Raw genomic sequence first — 20,360 nt, 5'->3', positions numbered from 1 at the left:
AATCAGTGGTGATTCGCATTCATTATTTTCATTATTTGACAGAGATCTGGGGGTTTCTGGGGTTCCGAATTCCACTACGCTTATCACCTAATAAATCTGTTTTGTTCACGGTTCGATGTGATTACTACCCACACGAGTAGAAATTGTATTAATATATCCCAGATTGAAACATTGATAACATTTTATCATTCGCCTGTTTTCTGCTATCTCTACAAATTCGTTTTTCCACATTTGGGCGAAACGAACGTGACATCATGATTTTTGTTCATGAGCGATAAGTTGGCAAAACCTTATTTTAGAATCCGTGATTGAATGCAGGTGCAGAAAAAACAGCGTGCTTAAGTGGGTAGTACACTATGGAAACTTTAAAAAATCTGGCCTAAAATGTTCTCTGGGATGTCTACTTTACTGTGTTTTTGTCCCAGGTTTGTTCTTATTATGATTTTCATAGTGTACTACCCCCTTAAGCTCAAACATAAACGAACCATTTGTAGATGCAGTAGAATCAATGCTTCCTCATGTTAACGACGGATTGCTTGACTGAATTTGTTTTTAACTTGAGGTGAGATTACATGGATTGAGTTAGAATTTGAATTCAGTATTTTCAGTAAGTTGCCTCTAATTTAACATCTAGCTTATTGGATAGACCTGTAATGCGACACGAATAATTATATATTTTCGCCTCTAATTTGACATTTTTGTTAACATTGAGTTTGGGACCCAAACTATAGCCCCGGATTGAAAGTCGTCTCCAGACGTCGACACTGTACCACTGTCATCGCGAATGTCCAATTACAGGTCACAATCGCCTTTTTATGCGACACTGAGTGGTGCCTCATTATATCGAATTAGGTTGGAGGTGATAATGGATAAAAAAAGGAAGTTTTCGATTTTTTTGTTGAATAACTAAGGTAATCGAGGGGGTCTCCGTAGCCACATTGGTTGCGCGTTCGCTTAGTAAGCGATCGATCGTGTGTTCAAAACTCAGGGCCCTCATTGACCATCTTTGTGTTGTTACAGAATAGCTACGTCCACGCAACAATCATCAGCGATGGAGATCGATCCACGGTCGAAATAAGATCGATTCATCCATACAACTGCTCTGCTCTGCAAGACAAATCGGGCTGCTGTTCTATAAATAACTCAACAATGATCAAGCAACTGTCTCCGCTGTCCGGTGGTCCAACTTGGATAATGGAAGAACAGAAAGAATACTCTTACGCCTAAATGGCTACTGTGTGAATGTACCATATGTAATGGTATAGAAGGAATACTGGCGAATGGCAACTGTGTAATGTGCTAATTATAGATATGATAACCATGTGACATGTACACGATTAAAATTCGGCTCTGTTACAGCTAGATTGCTAATGAGCCTTAAATAAATAAATGGGATAAAAAAAACTAAGGTAAATTCAGTCTTCCGAAAAACACTTACACAAGTGTACGCGATGTTCAAATTTCATGTTTTTTTAAACCAACTGTTTATTTTTATTATTAGGCCCATCTAGCAATTCAGCTGTAACAGAGCCGAATTAATGTTCACAGTTGGACACAGCAGGACTGTTGATGTGAGGCTTCCATTGTTGTGTTTATAAATAGCGGAAATTACCGATGCAGCAAATCGATCGTATGTGGAGTGATAGGCTGGGATCACCATCACATGATGATTGTTACGTAGACATAATAGCTAGAAGATGGTCGAAGATGGTCAGTTGACGGTCCTGAGTTATAAACACATGATTGTTCGCTTAGTAGCGGACACGCAACCAATTAGGCTACGAAGACCCCCTCTTCCATGTTTTTGTTCTACACGAACATGCTTTTCGCTAGTGTTCAATGTTTATCCCAAACACACAAACATGAACATATATAGATGACTCGCGTTTCTCACATTAGGAACAAACATGATGTTTATAATTCAAGCACATCATGTACAAAACGTACCACCCGTTGTCGCAGTATTCATTGCTCTTAGTTTTCTTTCATGCACGGAGAAAAAATATTCCACTTAAAACATTTCTTTGTAGAATGCTTTTTCACAGAAACTTACTAGCAATTTAGTTCGTATTGAGCGTTCATGCATTTTTTGCAATAGGAATTTTTTTTTTATTTTGCAAGTCTGATTACATAATCCATAGTTTTTTTCCTGTGTCAAGGAAACATTCTCTGAATAGAAACATGCTTTCTATGAGTTTTTTTTTCTTCCGTGCATGTTGCACACCTTTTCTTGGTATTTTGATGTAGGTAACTAAACATCCCCGCCACGCTCTATCCGATTTTAGTACTTGTTCAAATAGCTATTAATAGCGGATGTTACATAAATTCAATTTATAAACTTATGCGTGTACTAAATAATTATATCAGTTGTGAAGAACTCTGATATCAATTAACGATTATTTTGTTCAGAACAAAAAAGAGGTCAAAATTTTAGACGAAACAGATTGTCATGATAGGGAAGTATTTTTTCCATGTCAAGACACCAACACTAGGGTGGCAATGGATGTATGGAAAAAATTTCTTTTGTCTTTTTGGGACATGGTCGGTTCTTTAAATTCGATAGTTATTTTTTTCCATACCTTCATTGCATCTCAGTCCCAAAAGGTCGATTATTGGCCAAATTTTTTTTTCGAGGTAACACCAAATCTCGAAGTTTCATGCATTTTGAAGTCATTTGGAATCGAAGACAAAATTTCGATTTTTCAAATTTCCTTTACTTCCCCCTTGGATAATTTTCGTGGATCAAAAAATCAAAACTTTGAGCGCTTTGAGGCACCCCTAAATCATGTCCGTTTGAGCTGAAATTTTGCACAGGTCATTTTTTTGGGCCAATAAACATGGTCGGTTTTTGAAAATTGACATGACCATTTTCGCTGCCACCCTAACCAACACACCATGTGTTGAGTGGTGGTGATGTGGTTTCCATTTCAAAACGCAAGATAAACTGTACACTAGAGTGCCAATGAAAATGGCAATCTCGAATTCTCAAAGGGTACTTGATTAAAAAATGTTGATTCCTACGGAAAACCACCCTATGCAAAATATCAGCTCAATCGGACTTCATTTACTATCATCGCACAGCCGCCAAAGTGAGTAAAGATAAGTAATTTTGATGGAGTTCTCGAAAAAAAATGATGCCAAATGTCTTCAAATTGTCAAAAATCGACACTTTGGGACTTTTTCGTAGAGAATAGATTTTTCAGAATCAATTTTTTTCAACAAATTTTTTTGAAAACCCCGATCCCACCTTGGGTGATTTTTCGGTTTTCAAAAAACTCAAACTTTGGCGGCTGTGCGACACTAGTAAATGAAGTCTAATTGAGCTGATATTTTGCATAGGCTAGTTCTTCGTGGGAATCAACAATTTTACTCAAGTTCCCTATGGAGATTTGAAGGTCACTTTTTTACCATACATCCATTGGCACTTTACTGTACATCATGTTGAAACATCATCTGAAGCATTGGGATCAAACAACGTATATTTAAACGCACTACGAACATAAACATTTCGCATTTTCAAACACAGGTACTAAAAATATTGTTTGTGTGCAAACAAAAAACTGCGAGAACAGCTTGAAAATTGTTCATCTCGTAGGGGAAATGGGGGTGAGACGGACATGTTAAAAAGAACCTCAATTGTATCTTTGGAAACTGATGTTTTCCAAAACTTAAAATCAGTTTCTTACCGTTCAATATACTGGTTTTCGAAATAATTGGCCAAATTTGTGATAAAAATGTGTTTTTCCCTGTTTTGTACTGAAATTAAAACAAGCCGAAAAGTAAAACATTTTTATCGATGCGGGTATAATGGACATGTAGTGGAGGGGGGGGATATAGACAGGTTAATAATATACGAAACGTAGATCCTTATCGCTCGCGAGAGGAATAATTTCGCTCTCTCTCTCTCTCTCTCTCTCTCTCTCTCTCGGTATTTGTGTATCCAGTAACTGAAATAGAACAAAAAGAGAAAGCAATATAAAAAGAGTTGAATATTATTCCCTTCACTAAGAGACGAATGAACTCTCAGAGTTTAAAGTCTCTCTAATTCAATACCTTCCTTCCTTCCCTTCACTTCCCATCATGCATTGGATGTGATTATGGATGTGACTGTCCGTTTAAACCCCACCAGTGTAATTATTTCAATAATTTAAATTTACCACTTACGAAAGCATTTACTTTTCCGTACGTACCTAATATCGCTTTTCTGTCAACTCACAAACCGAAATATAACCATCAGCTAATTGAATTTTGCAATAAAACCACTCCAAATGCTTAATATCGAAGCCGCAAAAATGACATCCACACGCGGAATTATGTTTGATTTTCGGTTTTTGTTTCACTATTCCACTTTTGATGATGATGCGGGACAGTCCCGCATTTCAACAAAATGTCCCGTGTTAGGTTCCGTCCCGCATTTCAACAAAATGTCCCGTGTTAGGTTCCGTCCCGCATTTGGCAAAAGAAACGAAAATATCTCGCGATATCAATATATTTCAATATCACAATTTGATCATGTTGATTTTTTTAAATGGATGAACCTCAAGAAAATCTTTTATTTGGCAGATTGATCCAAAGATTAATACGTTGAGCTGGTTTCATCGCAACGACATTAGGCTTTTTGTTTAGAGACTGTCAACTGGAAGCGACAGCAACAAAATTGGAAAATGATTTTTATAAAAGTTCCCTATTGATCCGCAGGGACCAACGTGAATCAGACGAAAAGTTCATCTTTGGTCCCCTAGCTCGGTCAGGGCCTAATGTTTTAAATAAGCCGGAAAAACTAGTGTATACTCGACAGGAAGAGGCAGAGTTGTTTGATGAAGTATCGTAAACGAAGCGCTGGGCGGTCTTATGGAAGTTGGCCGGAACCTGAACCATGGCCGATTAAAAGATGTATATCGGCGTGTTATTTTACCTTTTAGTGGCTTTGGTGGTCGTCTGTCTCTCTATTTTGGCCATTCGCCCAAAAGTTTTCTATCGGGCGCAGCTGGGGATAGGGAAGGTTGGTGGTCTTCGCGTCAATGTCTATCTCCAGCCGATCCATCCTCCAGTGGTCTTTTGGCATAACGGGCTGATCCCAGGTACGGCATAAAGATCACATCACCTTCCCAACTTCGTACACTTCGTACTTCGTACAAGCACTTCGTACTATATATCTCCCCGTTCACCATATGACTCGAAATAAGAGCGGCTTGGACATTCCTTCACGTCTGTCAGAGAAGGACCTTCTTCGAGAACTTGATGTGAATGATATATTCGACTTAATCGCTTACCTGGGGAAGTAAAGTACCCGGTCCCCTGCCATTCGTTGAATTCTAGCATCAAGTACGTCTCGTCTTTCATTATGAGTACGAAAAGTTTTCCACTTCTTTCGCCGGAAAGAAGTTTTTCACCAGCACCTCAAGCTACTCCTTCTGGGTGATTGCCTGCTGCTCAGATACGACCGGTCTCGTCTGACGCTTTCGCATAAAAATGTCCATTTTGGCCAGATTCTTCTTCACCGTTTGGCCGGTTGCTTTGATCTCCCGGTTTAATGAGCGGCAAAGAGATGATATTGTAAATACCAGATCGGCTATATCTGGCGGACATAAAGTGCCTCAGGATGTTGCTTGACAGTGCTGTTCCTTCGAATCAACAGCCTTGAATCATTTTTGATGTAGACTTAATAAACGTAAGATTTAATGAAAATTTGTTCCTATAAATTATCTTTCGTCGCCATCCGAAATTAGTCGATTTTTTTGAATGCATACGTTAACACTAAAATCGATGAAAAATGAATTGGAATTTTCGAGCATTCCATTCGGTAATTTGAAGAAAATTGTAGAATTTGAATCGTGCTTGCCAGGCGTAAATGCTCTGATTGAGCGAGTGATATTCGGCGTAAAAAAATCTAAACCACCGAAGAATCACAACTGAGTGCCGATACTCAGAAAGAAATAATACTGATCAGTTTAGACTCGCTAAACTATGGTTTATGTTCACATAAAGTATATACATAACGTTTTGTTTTTTGTGTCCCGCTTTAGATCTCTGACCATCTGGTCACATTATGTGTATTAATTTTTCACTGAAGTTAGAAGAAGTGACAATAGGTCAAAGTACTATATATTGTTTTCTTTTAAGAATTATGTCTAGAAATCAACTTCTCAATAAGTTCAAGATAATTTGACAACATGTAAATGTATTGAATGATTATTTAAGTTACGAAAATAGTACCAATCCACCTAGAAGTGCGATGGAAATGATTATATACTTCTTTCGTCGCTTTCGTGTTCGGCCTTCACCAACTATCTCTCGTTTTGCATTGGTGAATTCCTCGTTTCCTCTGTTCCCAATTCTTTTTGATTAACTTGGTCATGTGAAATGCTCTTTAGTAACGGCTTCACAGTAATCGGATAAATGCCACATTTCTTGAATCCAGAAATCGAGTTGTTGTTTTGATTACCATAGAGGTTTTCAATTAGCGGCTTCAGCAATCCTGGAAAATATGGCTTCTGCAAAGTTGTTGCTAAGCAAAACTCTTCTCTTTATACTTGCGAAGAATTTGCCTCTTCATAGGTCCGAAAAAATCCACGGCTAGAGGCGGTGTAATGATCGTTTGCATGTGCATTTCAACTTAGTTGTATATGTTTAATTTTATGCTTGTCCATTCTCACCCCTACTCAACGTAAATAAGAGACTATTTCGAAAATGCTGAAATTCCCATGTTAAAAAATATTTGATGTAGAACATCAACACAATGATTCATCTAGACAAGACATAAAATAATTATTCTATGAAATATTCAACCTTGTAGTTGTTCTGTATAATGCGAAGCATGAGATTTTTCTGGGGAGTTATTTGATGGTTATACAAACTTTGATGAATTATTGAGCTTGGGTAGACTGTACAATTCGTAGTTGCTCTCCGTGATTGACCTGAACCAGCGAAATCGCACAGAGAACACACTGAATGACACATGGAAGTAGCAAATCATTCTCATTGTGCAAGATTCGTTGACTCATGCTTTAAGTCGTCAATAAAGACGCCGGCCATGTCCTTACAGTCACCAAGGGAAGAAAAGGAATGTTAGTATGATATTCACCTCTCGAATGTCAGAAGGGCCGCCTTTTTTGCGGGGTTCCCTAGCGATCATCATGGAAGGGATAGATGTTAGTGGGAAATGTAAGTATCAGGATTCACTGAGGTAAATGACGTGATTATGTAAACGCGAACTATCGACTACTCAACGATGCAAAATTCAGAAAATCTCTTGTGTCACAACGCGCGACATAAATTATTTTTAAGTAACCTAAGAAGGTAACCCTGTTAAATTAATTGGACCAGCTATATATTCTACTTTTCAACTCAAGTACTATTTTATCGAAATTCAATTCCGACGGCGGAGAGTTAACTGTGGGAAACCTGAGAAGGTAACCGAGAAAACTCCGTTAGTTTTGGAAACCTGGAAAGGTAACCTTTTCCTTTCTATATATAGCCATTCCATGCCAAACCGATATAGTGGTTTTCAGATTTTCGAGAAAAGTGGTATTTTTGTTCTATTATCACAAAACATGAGACCCGTATTTTTTCATTTTTTTCGTTAGGGTGACCATTTCCATTTTAGGGTGGTCCGAAAAATCAATAATTACCGCTTTTTCCCAAAAATGACTTTTTTCAAAAATTCGTAACATTTGAACCACTGAACCGATTTGAACTAGCAAAAACTAGAACTAACAAAAAATGTATTTTGTTTTCGTAATTATTGATTGTAGTCGTTTTTTGTTGTTTTCATGGCTTGGACTAGAGGGCGCTATATTTTTTTATATTTTTGAAATAATTTTTTGAACCACCGGTGTTCAGCTAAAGCCTAAAAAAAGTGCTCTAAAGTTTAAAGGATGGAAAAAATACTAGACGGGGACAAAACTGGTCACTTGAGCATCATAAATATTTTACCCATTTGACCAGAGATGAACAGTGATTGGATGGAACCTAGGACTAATTATGACATTCTATACAGAGTGATCGAACATTCTCGTTCAGTATGGGATGAAGGTGGTCCCAACGTTCGTAATGGTTCAATCATGTTCTACACTGATGGGTCGAAAATGAGAATCAGAACAGGTGCCGGAGTGTATAGTCCCAGAACAAAAATCTCTGTGGCTATGGGAACCTGGCGAACAGTTTTTCAGGCAGAAATAGCTGCAATAAAAGAATGTTTAAATGTCTGCCTCAAAATGAAATATGGACATGCTAACATCTGCATATTCTCAGACAGTCAAGCGGCACTTAAAGCTCTAAATGCTTTTAAATGCTCTTCAAAAATTGTCTGGGAATGCATTTCCCTCTTGCGGAAATTAAGTCAGATAAGTTCGGTACAACTGTACTGGATTCCTGGCCATTGCGGTATAGAGGGCAACGAGCGAGCAGATGAACTTGCCAGGAACGGCTCAAACTCACCATTCACTGGTCCAGAATCATTCTGTGGACTTTCTGCCTGTTTGTTGAAAAGTGTGCTAATGAAATGGGAAGACCGGGAAGTGACAGCCGATTGGATGGCTGCAAAACTTAAACAGGCAAAAAAAATATTACGTCGAGTATACAAATTACTCAACAACTGCTGAGCCTTAATAAGAAAGACTCCAGCACATTCACTGGTCTTGTAACAGGACTATGTACAAGTAAATACCATCTTAAAAACATAGGTTTAGCACAAGATATTTTGTCGCTTTTTTAATGCCGAAACGAAACCTCGGAACATTTGCTCTGTAATTGCGGAGCTCTAACAAGACGCAGACTTCAACACCTTGATAAAGCTATTCTGGAAATTTGGTCTGCGTCGCCGATCAGGATAAATAAATTTTATCAAACAGATTATTCCTGATTGGCACCTATCTCGCTATAGCCTTCATTCTACTCCTTCATCAATTAGCAGTAGATAAGCTTGAAGTGTAGTATAAAAAAGGGGTATACCACAATAGTTCAAAATATTGGACGCAGCGGTTTACACCCAACAGGGGAAAAAACCACCGGCTGATTTTGAAAAATCATATCTCAAATACCAAACAAATAGCATCTCTGATATCGAGATATGTTTTGTAAAAAATCCTCAGCTTTCAAGAAAAATATAAAGAATATAGCGCATTCTAGACGATTGTAGACGACTATGATCAATGATTGCAAAAAAACATTTTTTTTGCAAGTTCAGTATTTTTTATGAAAGGCTAGCTTATTGGATTCAATTAGATATATCGATAATCTAAATCGGTTCAGTAGTTAAAAAGTTGTGAATTTTTGTCATTTTTGGGAAAAAGTTCAAAAAATGATTTTTCGGACCACCCTAAAATGGAAATGGTCACCTTAACGTAAAAATAAAAAATATGGGTCTAATAAAAGAAGAAAAACTACCACTTTTCATGGAAATCTGAGAACCACTATATCGGTTTGGCGTGGAGTGGCTATATACCGTAACAAAGAAAATAAAATTTCCAAAATTGAACTACCGATACTACACTGCGTTTCATAACTGTAGAACCACTCCATTTTTCTGAGTTTCCAGAGATATATAAGAAATTGGTTGAGCTGAAGTATATAGTGTAGAATACAATACTTATCTTCATTTTTAAGACTGACGATTTGAACTTTATTGTTGTGCGAAACGCGAAACATTCAAAATTCCAGTGTTTCATAACTAGAGAACCAGATGCCAAAACTCTCACTTCTTTACAAAATTAATGTCAATTTCACAAGGATTACAAATAAGTTTGTTATTAATAGGCCATCTTTATTTCTCAACCAGTTTAAATAACCCATTCGGGGTGGTTTCGACCAAGCTGCGCCATGGTGTGTGTATCTGATTCTACGCAGAGGATACTGCTCGTTCAAGCTCTTCAAATCACTCATACTGCTTGTAAGCTGCATCTACTATTCATACGATCACTCCTCATAAGTTCTTGACAGGGTTTTGATTTGGTAAACAAGCTGATCAGTCCAGAATCTGAAGACCCTATTCATGAAACCATGCTATGATCTTCCGGATTTTATGAATTGATGCCAAATTTCCCAATTATCACATTGTTTTTGATGCAAAAACAGAAGTAAATGATTCTGAAGTATTTCTTTGACCTTTGACTGACTGATCATTCGTGTTGATGGTGAGCTATCTAAACCAGGCAGATTTTTTTGGTGCGATTTTCTGTTCTTTTACGATTTTTTTTGTGCGGTATATGAAAGGAAGCACATTTGACGTAGTTATCGTTCATTTTTTTCGATGTTTTGTATGCATTTCAGTGCGAAAAAAATCATATTTGCGTCTAAATTATAGTCTTCTGAAATCATTCTCATCCTTCTATCAAATGCTGTAAGTTGTGTATGGCATGATTTCTAATAGCAACAAGTTTCGACATGTAACTATAAGCTCAACACAAAAGGAAATCGAACGGTGAACGGCGTGGATTTGAGTTATTTTCTTGGGAAAACTTTTTTATGTGGTGTGCACCGAACACGATTTGTTAAAGCTACTGGTGAAGTTTTATACGATTTTTATGTAATTTTTTGTGCGGTCCTTATCCCCCGCACAAAAAAAATTGGTTTCCTGTAGTCACTTTCAGCGATTTTGCGATTTGTGTACCTGACCACACAGAACTAATTTCTTTTCTCGGCTTCCATTCTGCACAACTTTGTCAAAACAAAACGGATCTACGTGATTTTTTTTCTCGTCGAAAGATACAGGTTTTTCAAATAACTTTCCTTTAAAAAGGTTTCGGATTCGCCTACTACAACCGCTGCCATAAAATGAACAGTGATTCCGGATTCTAAATGTTTCAAGCTCTAATAATAAAAGGCTAGTGTCTTATGACATCAAGCGATCGGTTTTTCAAAAAAGCATTGGTTCTTTCTATGAAATAGTAAGACAATGTTAATGTTAACATTGTAAAGGAAATTCAGTTGCTAAGTGCCTTTTTGCACCGTTTTGCGATTCTTTGACGAACTTTTTTTATGAATACCATTTTTGTATCAATTGGAAAAAGTTAGATAACTATTTTTTTAAATCTTTCTCATTGCAGATTATAATATTTCCCAACCATTCGATATTTCCCAAGATAACAATCATCAAAAGAAAACAAGAATATTAGAAGAGCTTCAACACAATCAAAGTTTCTATTTTTTTGTATCTAAGAGTACACTACACACAATACAGCGCACCACAATTGACTACAGTATACAACAAACGGCTGAGCCGTTTGGCCACAACTGAGGTGGACGACTGTAATTGAGAGAAAGACTATTTGGACCATTTTACAAGCAAATGTTTATATATTGTTGAACCACACACACCGACACACAAACACACAAGCGAAACAATGGCGAGCTTCTGGTCACTCATCAAACAGTCAACGCTAATGCATCTGTGCTTCGCGATATCATACTTCACCTCCGGACTGATTATTAATACAGTACAATGTATACTGTACGTGGGTCTGAGACCCTTCAACAAGCGGCTATACAGGACGATAGGGTATTACTTATGTTGCTCGTTTTATTCACGTAAGTATATGTAACTTTCTTGATAGTGGATTTGAAATAAACGACCTTCTTCTTATTTTAGAACTAGTGTTCCTGGCAGACTGGTGGTCTGGTTCCACCTTGTATGTTTACATCAGCGATGAAGACCTGAAGCATTGCGGCAATGAACACGTCCTGCTGCTTATGAATCACACCTATGAGATAGACTGGTTAATCGGGTGGATGTTTTGTAACTATGTTGGGGTGTTGGGCAATTGTAAGGCCTACGCAAAGAAGGTTATTCAGTATATCCCGACAATCGGGTGGGCTTGGAAATTTGCCGAATTTGTGTTCCTGGAACGTTCCTTTGAAAAGGACAGGGAAATTATTGGGCGGCAAATCAAGGAAATTATGGACTACCCGAGTCCTGTGTGGCTTCTGCTGAACGCTGAGGGAACGCGTTTCACCGAAAAGAAACACGAAGCATCTGTAAAGTTCGCCCGCGAACGAGGAATGGTCGAACTTAAGCACCATTTGATTCCACGAACCAAAGGATTTACTGCGAGTTTGCCGCATTTGCGTGGCAAAAGCTCTATTTTGGACATCCAACTGGCTATACACAAAGACTCAACGGTAAGGAACAGTGTAATTTAGTTATATACAATTTGTCAATAATGTTTGTTTAGGTTAAACCCACCATCTTTAATGTTTTGAATGGTAAACCAATTACTGCTTACATGCATGTGCGACGCATTCCTACGGACACATTGCCCGAAAACGAAGAAGAAGCCGCAGAATGGCTGCAGGAACTTTTCCGCCAGAAAGATCGTATGCAAGAGAGCTTCCACACTCACGGTGATTTCTTCACCGGGTCCGGCGTTCCGAAAAAGCCTGCGACCAAATTAGTTCCTCGATTGCACTCGCTTATTAACATGATCGCATGGAACTTAGTGACGGTGATTCCAATGTCATACTATCTTACGAAGCTGCTGATCAGCGGTGAAATTCTATACTTTTCAATCGGAGGTTCGATTCTGCTTGCGTGTAAGTATACTCCACAAACTGACAAAAAATGAACTTCTCTTATTGATGTTTTCCATTCCCAGTTTACATACTCATGGTGAAAGCAATAGGAATGTCGAAAATCAGCAAAGCTTCCTCGTATGGCTCCGAAAATGCAAATGCCCAGAGGCATCAAAACGGATCTTTTGTCGACAATGAGACAAAAACGAAATAGAATCAGTAGCTTTTTATACATATTGCACTGTTTGTAGAATATATACCGATATTGGGCCGAGGGCTCCAACTCGGATCGTAGTTAAGGAAAATCTACCAGAAATTATTATACTTTTCCCTCCCAATTGTGGGGAGGAACTCCCGGCATTCTGCTATGTGCAGTTTATTCTTCTGTGTGCAAGCGAGCGAGTTCTCCCAAAACGCACCAAAATCGCATAAAACCACCATCACACCGTTAGGCCAAATTTTTGCTATGAATTTTATAACCCACTTTTTCGAAATTATAGCAATAACTTAAATCAGCGTTTTGAAACAAAACCGTTCCGAGTGATTTTTTGAGTTTAAAAAAATATGTGAATTTATTCCATTAGGACATGAACATAGAATTTAGAAGATGTGTATTGTTGTTATTTGTATATGTCCATTATATACTTCCTTATATACAAAATCGATCCCGTCGAAATGGAGAAGCAGGAATGAAAAACAGAGTAACTGTATGGAAAACATGTTATTTATTACCATATTTTCGGTAAGCAACTATTATATGCCAGAGTAAGCCGCCAGGTAAGAAGTTGATGTTTAGGATGTTATGATTGGATCGAACAAAATCGCAAAAACGCAGCGATACTCGATAGAATTAGCCGCCAGTACAAATTTTATCCTTTGTTTTGGGTTACGGCATGCAGAACGACTTCCATCATACAAAATATGCTCATTTTGTAAGCTCGTTAATTGTCATCATAGTTTCACGTTCACTTAGTTTAACTAGGGTTCTTCCATGTTGGATACCAATGACACAAGAAGCAAAACTAAATCCTAAACTACTGGGATACACCGCGCACATTTGCTACGCACAGTTCAGTTAATGCCGAAGCCGAGCTTCCACACTTTGAGCTGTGACTCAAATACACAATTGTTTTCTTTAACTAATCGAACCCAAACAATTTGGAGATTTTCTTTTTGTTACGTGGAGGTATAGTTTACTATCGTTTTGAATCAACTATATTGGTGGTTTAGAAAACCGAGCCCCGGCGATAGATGGTATCTTCATATGGAGGAATAAAGCTAGTCCAGATGTTGAATACCGTCGCTTCTTTTTGTTTCTTACTGCAATGGACGAAAAAGAACACACCTTGCTTTGAATGGTCATGTGATATGTGCTCTTATTCTGCGAGATGAATGATGTTAGAGATGACTCGAGGCGCTCAATTTTGGAAGTGAAATGCAGTGAAAAAAAAATATAGGAGGTTGTGTCCAAGATACGACCGCATTGTTGACGTAGAACTACACTGTTATTTTATATAAGTCGCCATACATTGGTGGCTTGAAACTACTAGGAATATAAACACTTCTCATCGTTTTGCGCTATTCTCAAAAGAAACGCTTATGTTAATATTACTGGCCTCGAAAAAAGTTGCATTACTTTCTCGTGCTCGAGGGAAGCGCAGCTGTCACTCTTAGTGGAGGAGGTTTTGCTACTGGCAAGCGAAACCTAATCACATACAAAATTCCAGAACGACATTTACTTTCTTGGTGACTAAACAAGCGAAATAAACTCTTTTTTGTTTATAACAACCTCGAAAACAGTAGCAATGCTTCATTATGATCAATATTAGCGCAAATGCAATCCTAGTCGTAGGCAGTTTTGCGATTGGACCGAACCCAAATAACTTATAACATTCCAGTAAGACATTCAAGATACTTGGTATTCCCCAAATAATTTTTTGGCGCTCAACTTACCGCCTGCTTCGCCATAACGTCAGTTTAATGCATTGATGCATTCTCAAAGGCACCAACAAAGCCCTTATGATGACGGAAAACAAACAATGTTAACAGCTTGGAAAAAGACTGAATTAAGTGCGATTCACATACAACATCCACATTACGTTCACGTCCCGTCACGTCACGTTACGTCAATGATTCTACCATGCAATTCTCATGAAAACATTCACATACACCGGCAACGTAACGACCCGTCAGCATACGTTCAACGAAAACGACCGGCAGGATTTGTAGAAAAGAATAATTGACGGAGACGGATGGCTCGTTTGGTTTTTGTCTGGGCTTTGTGTCTCGGCTTTTGTTTTTAATTTGGTTGTACAGTAATTTACATCTAATTCAACATTTAGCTAATTGAACAGACCTGTGATGCAACACGTTTAATTGGAAATATTTACCTTTAATCGGACATTTTTGTAAACATTGAATTCGAGGTCCAAATTATGGCCCCACATTGAAAGTCGCCACCAGTCGCGAATGTCCAATTACTGGTCAAAATCGCCTCCAATGCGACATTAATTGGTGCCTCGGCATGTCGCATTATAAGTAACTTACTGTACTTTGTACTTATGATCCAAATTTCGGAGTGAAAATCATACGCGACTAGCTGAGAGAAATAGTCTATATATCATTATTGTTGAATAACGGTCGGACTACGGGGTTCAAGCATTAAAATTCAATGATTTTCATTGAATTTTTTTAAAATTAGAACTGATTCTAGGCATGCTGATTCGGAAGAGGGCATTGCAATTGAAAATTGATGTAGGTGGCGACACCATGAATAACATTCAATATATCATTCGTTTGACATTTGACGGGTCGGGCTGGTGGAAGCATTGAGTGCATGTGTGAATTGGTGGAGACGTTGACGGAACGTAGACGTTCTTCTCCGTAACGTTCTATGTGAATCGCACATTATGCCACACAGCTTGTTGTCTGCTGTAACACCCATCGATGCGAATTCGCTGATGAGTTTGTCAAGAGCGATCGCTTTCACCACCAGCGGGGGAGCTTCATTTTAGTTGCTGCCTGGGTAACGGCGTTTACATTTTCGACCGTCGCGACGAAATCGCCTACTTCGCTGTTGTTCGATGCGGTGTCACACTCGCAAAGGCTCGGTTCAGTGCGAACGCTTTTCATTGCACTAACATCGCGTGCAGCATTAGATGACGCTTGCCTCGAAATTTTATTACCCCTGGCAATGCGTTCGTTTTTTGCAGGACTCGAGCCTGCCTTCCTCTTCTTCTTGCTCATCACACACTACGCGAAGCGTCCAATTTATGACGCGGTAAGAAAAACACACGATACGAATAACGCGAAAAACGAACAGAAAAACCAAACGACGATATCCAAGTTGGAAGTTTGAAGAAAGGATTTCAAAACTTACAAAAACTATCAACATAATGATTGCAAATTCTAATAACCTAGTAAACAAAGCTATAGAAGGGCTTGATTCTGTAAACCTCTTATTCAACTTAGATGACCTCTCCCACCAAATAGAAATTATAGAAGAAGCAATTTCCCTAGCCAGGCTTAGCATACCCAGTAGTCGGCTCATCAGTCTACAAGAACTAACAGCAGCGCAGCATACGCTACAGGACAACGGTCTTGGATCAGACACCATAGATAATATCCTCGACATAGCCAGCGCATACGTTATGTACTCGCAACATTCCATAGTCTACGTGCTCAAAATTCCAAAGGTTACGAGCGATGCGTTCACATTATACTACATTGAACCAATGATTTCAAATAGCACACGTATTCACCTAAAATCCAAGTATTATCTGAAGGGTCCAAATTCATTTTCATCGGAGATACCATGTCCAAAAACCAGAAATTTATATGTATGCTTGAATCAGCAGTTAGAAGCACCGGACAGCTGTATTGAGCAGCTCTTTAATGGAGAACCATCCCAATGCCCGATGGAGAAAACATACGGCCAAAACTTTGTCAAAAAGGTCGATGACTTCAATATCGTGGTAAATCAAGTCAACATGACGATCCGCTCCAATTGTTCAGCACACAACCAACGATTAGAGGGATCATACCTCATTCAAATATCAAACTGCTCTATTAGAGTGAATAACGAGGAATACTTCAACAAGGAAATAGAAATTCCTTCGAAACCATTCATTCCCACGACTGGATTAAAGGTAACTTCAACTAAGTTAATGGACCGTATACCTTTGGAGTACTTACAGCAATTGAACACAGAGCAACGGAACCACATTAATCATCTAAACTTAACAACAGATAATCTTCATGTGATCCTACATCTACTTAAGTGGCTATCATCCGGTTCACTTTCTATAACAACAATAATCATTATCGGACTCGCCGTAGTCTGGACCCTTGGAGTACGCATCCCGAAGAAGACTACCCTATTGATCTCTGAAAACACACCGAAACGATTTAAGGACGAAGACAACCCTGACACGGACACGGATTCACAACAGAAAACAGTAATGGTACCACAAATATAATAATTCAAAAGCCGAGGACGACTTTTCGCTAGAGGAGGGAGCCGTTAGGGATTATGCAGCCGTATGGCACCCGCCATGTTTTTGATGCCAACATCTCACACGTCAGAAGTATTTGTTTTCTTCAAAACAGCGATCCGCGTTGACGGCAGTAAGCTTCGTTTACTAGTTTAGGGGAGCGTCAAAGAACAGCTGATTTTCAGTCGGAGTGAACGTTTTCAAAATTAAAATTATGAATAAAAATTAGCTTTTCCATATCAAATTAGTATTCTGTTTAAATTAAAAATATTTTTGATTGCAGGTGGGGAAAAAGTCTCATACGAAAATTGTTTATGAAGACAACTTTATATTATAGAGAAAAAAATCAGCAACAATGTTGGAATTGTATGACCATATGGATGAATGAAAGTCAGAAATACACGTTTCAAGTAATTAAATAACATGATGTGAAAATTTTCATTTAAATTTTAAAATTGAAAAACCGGCTTCGTGTCTTCTAATCTGATAGAGATTACACTGACGAGTTTGGGACACAAATTATAGCCCTAATTTGAAGTCGCCACCAGACGTCGATACCATCGCGAATTACCAATTTACCTCAATTTGACATATGGTGATGTCGATGATGAACTTTAACAGCAGAGGGATAGTGAGATATGCGATGACGGTAGGTAGAGTGAGATAGCGATAATCGTGCCATACACCTGGGATTATGTTAAGCAGAAACTAGCCAATAAGAGGTAAAGGAAATTTAAAAATCGAAATTTTTGACGTAGCACTACGTCTTTCATTTCTATACCGGGGTGTAAAATCAAAGTTTCGAAAACGAAAGCGTTACGCCGGAGACCGAGATTTTGAGCGTTAATAGCTTCTGAACAACTGAACAAAATGGTATGAACTTCATTCGAAAGATAAAATGTCTACGCGTTATATACTTGTTACTATTTGATCCAAAAACTTGTTTCAATAGTCTTAAAATTGCTTTCAAAACGGGCTATTGAAATCACCAATCGGTATATAAGCGAGCGCTTCTCGGAAATCCACTTAGTTATAATCAGAACTGCAATATGTCACAGTCACTGCATAAATTTGGGCTACTATGACGACCATTGCAACATTACCACCAAACGACGTGCAACAAAATATAAACCGACAAAACAATTTCCTCACTCTTTGATGCTAGACAGTTTGTCAGAGTGTTTTGACCATCAAAGCATGTTGCAAGTCAGTGCACTATGATCGTCAAGACAAGACCATGTCACCTAATGAAAGTTTACACGTTTACCAGGATGCATTTGTTCACGTTGCTACCTGAATACAATTCTTATATAAAATGCTAAAACTTCGAGGAGAACAAATGATATAAATGAGTCTAAACGGACTTTCAAATGCGTGAATTTTGATATCGGGCAGAAATTTCAACGAAAAGAGAAATTTCGTCATTATTTCAGCGTGTGGAGATTGTTCAAGCTTTGGTCAATTATATATTCAGTTGCGCAATCGCTCACACGTTCTCGCGTGTTCGACATAGTATTTACTTCAGTAAATACAAGAAACAACAACCGGAATTAAAACCGAAGTTTTGCTCGATGAAAATAAAATGCAATCTGCGACAATCATCAATTCATTATGGACAATTTTACCGCCTACTTGATCGGTCAAAGCGTGTTGACAAAACTCAGTAACAGGCAAATTGCTGCATCGTACTCTGTCAGTCACAATTTGATCGAGAATTTTGTCAGTAGGAAGTGACTAACGTGCCTCGTCAGTTGTCAGTGACATTGATGAAAAAATGCAGCTCTGGTTATAATTGAACAGCGATTGGAGCATGTTGTCGCTGTTGTGTTGAAGCTCTTCATTTATCATGAAAGCGCGGATGAACGGTGTCACCAAGAGCCTGTTTGTGCACCTTAGGCCAGAAGGGAATCCATCAGGAGGAGAGTGATGCCACAAACGGTTCCCCGGGAAGAGATCGGAGCAGCCGCCACACACAAACAAACACGCGCGGAACGATATAACACAGCGTCCAAATATTTTTCAATCAAGTGCTATTAACAGGTGGTTACCGAGTTAGCATTAACCACTGGTGGGCTTCGAGTATCGATGGAAATCTGGAAAGAACTAATCGTTGCTGAAAAATACTCTGCCAGTTCCCCTGGGAATTGAAAAATACATTGATGCGAAAGAGTTTATTCTAATGTTTACTAACCATATGACACTGCAACCAAATACATTTGGTTTTGTTATTTTTCAATCAATCGCAATTAACAGGAAAGCTTCTGAAAATTATTCTTCCCCATCAGTAGAAAATTTTTGTATCCAATATTGTATGCGCGCAACGGAGAATGTTCCGCATCGCGAAAATTATATAATTTTCAATCGATTATTGCTCAGTCGCCGAAAGTTTGCCTTCCAAATTGCCATCGTAAACCACACCTTCTCTCGATTCAATCACGCACAAAAAGCATACTTAAGCGATATTCTGGTGGTTAAACGCATTCCCCTTTTTTTTGTGTGGACACCGACTGGATAACATCGTTGCTGGACGAGCTGGACGGCGAGGGATCGAGTGCCTTTCTCAAGGCAAGAGGGTGGAGGTGGTAGCGCTGGAGTAGAGTAGAGTAGAGTTTTCAAAGGGCCTTTCTCAAGGCTAGAGACGAATGAACTGAAAAAGTTTAAAGTCTCTATAATACAATACCTTCCTTCCTTCCTTAAACGCATTCATTTTTCGTGAGGACATCGACAAGGCAACATCGTTACTGAACGAGTTGAACGAGCTGGACGAGCTGGATGGTGGGGGATCAAGTGATTCATTACCTGGCCTGACCTAACCTGAAACGCATTCAGTTTGTTTAGGATTGTGACGGAGAGCAGAAAAGCCGATCCATCAGAAAGAGAAGAGAAGACGACCGAGAGAATACCAGCATCGAAAATTGGTTCCGCTTGAGACATCGGAGCAACCGCCACACACACACACATACACGCGCGCAACTCTTTACGTTTGCTGGTCATCGAGAAAAATCCGGAAAGAAGTGATCGTTGCTGCAAAATAATCTGCCTCTTGGCATTGAAAATAACATGCAAGCGAACGAGTTATTTTAATGTTTTCTAACCATATAACACTGCGATGTATTTGGTTGGTTCTGTGATTTTTCAATCAAGTGCAATTAGCAGGAATGCTTCTGAAGATTATTCTTCCCCATCAGTAGGATATTTTCATATCCAATATAGGATGCATAAAACCTTGTACCTCCAACGTAACGCTCTCGTTTTGGAAGTCCCCCAAATATTCATTTATTCATTCATTCAGAATGGATTCAGATTCAACTTCAAACAAATGAACACTAAATCAACGATAGTCCTACGTCACCATTGCGG

At 38.6% G+C, this 20,360-nt stretch overlaps 2 protein-coding genes across 4 annotated transcripts in view; both read left to right on the top strand.

Moving 5' to 3' along the window:
- LOC129768542 (1-acyl-sn-glycerol-3-phosphate acyltransferase delta-like) overlaps positions 1-12,812 on the top strand; it is a 33,308-nt gene extending 20,496 nt beyond the window's left edge. For all 3 annotated transcript variants that reach the window (XM_055770267.1, XM_055770269.1, XM_055770268.1), the window contains exons 2-5: positions 11,046-11,526; positions 11,588-12,117; positions 12,171-12,528; positions 12,591-12,812. In XM_055770267.1, the coding sequence (XP_055626242.1) occupies positions 11,343-11,526; positions 11,588-12,117; positions 12,171-12,528; positions 12,591-12,721 (1,203 nt within the window). In that variant the 5' untranslated portion in view covers positions 11,046-11,342 and the 3' untranslated portion in view covers positions 12,722-12,812. The remainder of the gene's footprint in view (positions 1-11,045; positions 11,527-11,587; positions 12,118-12,170; positions 12,529-12,590) is intronic.
- A 976-nt stretch (positions 12,813-13,788) lies between these two features.
- On the top strand, positions 13,789-17,364 carry LOC129768543 (uncharacterized). The gene is made up of 2 exons (XM_055770270.1): positions 13,789-16,655; positions 16,756-17,364. The coding sequence occupies exons 1-2, from the start codon at positions 15,903-15,905 to the stop codon at positions 16,768-16,770; spliced, it is 768 nt and encodes a 255-aa protein (XP_055626245.1). The 5' UTR covers positions 13,789-15,902; the 3' UTR covers positions 16,771-17,364.
- Positions 17,365-20,360: the final 2,996 nt, after the last annotated feature.

This window comes from Toxorhynchites rutilus, chromosome 2, assembly GCF_029784135.1.
Source record: "Toxorhynchites rutilus septentrionalis strain SRP chromosome 2, ASM2978413v1, whole genome shotgun sequence".
In the NCBI taxonomy this organism is placed as follows: domain Eukaryota; kingdom Metazoa; phylum Arthropoda; class Insecta; order Diptera; family Culicidae; genus Toxorhynchites; species Toxorhynchites rutilus.
This window is presented reverse-complemented; position numbering and strand designations above follow the sequence as displayed.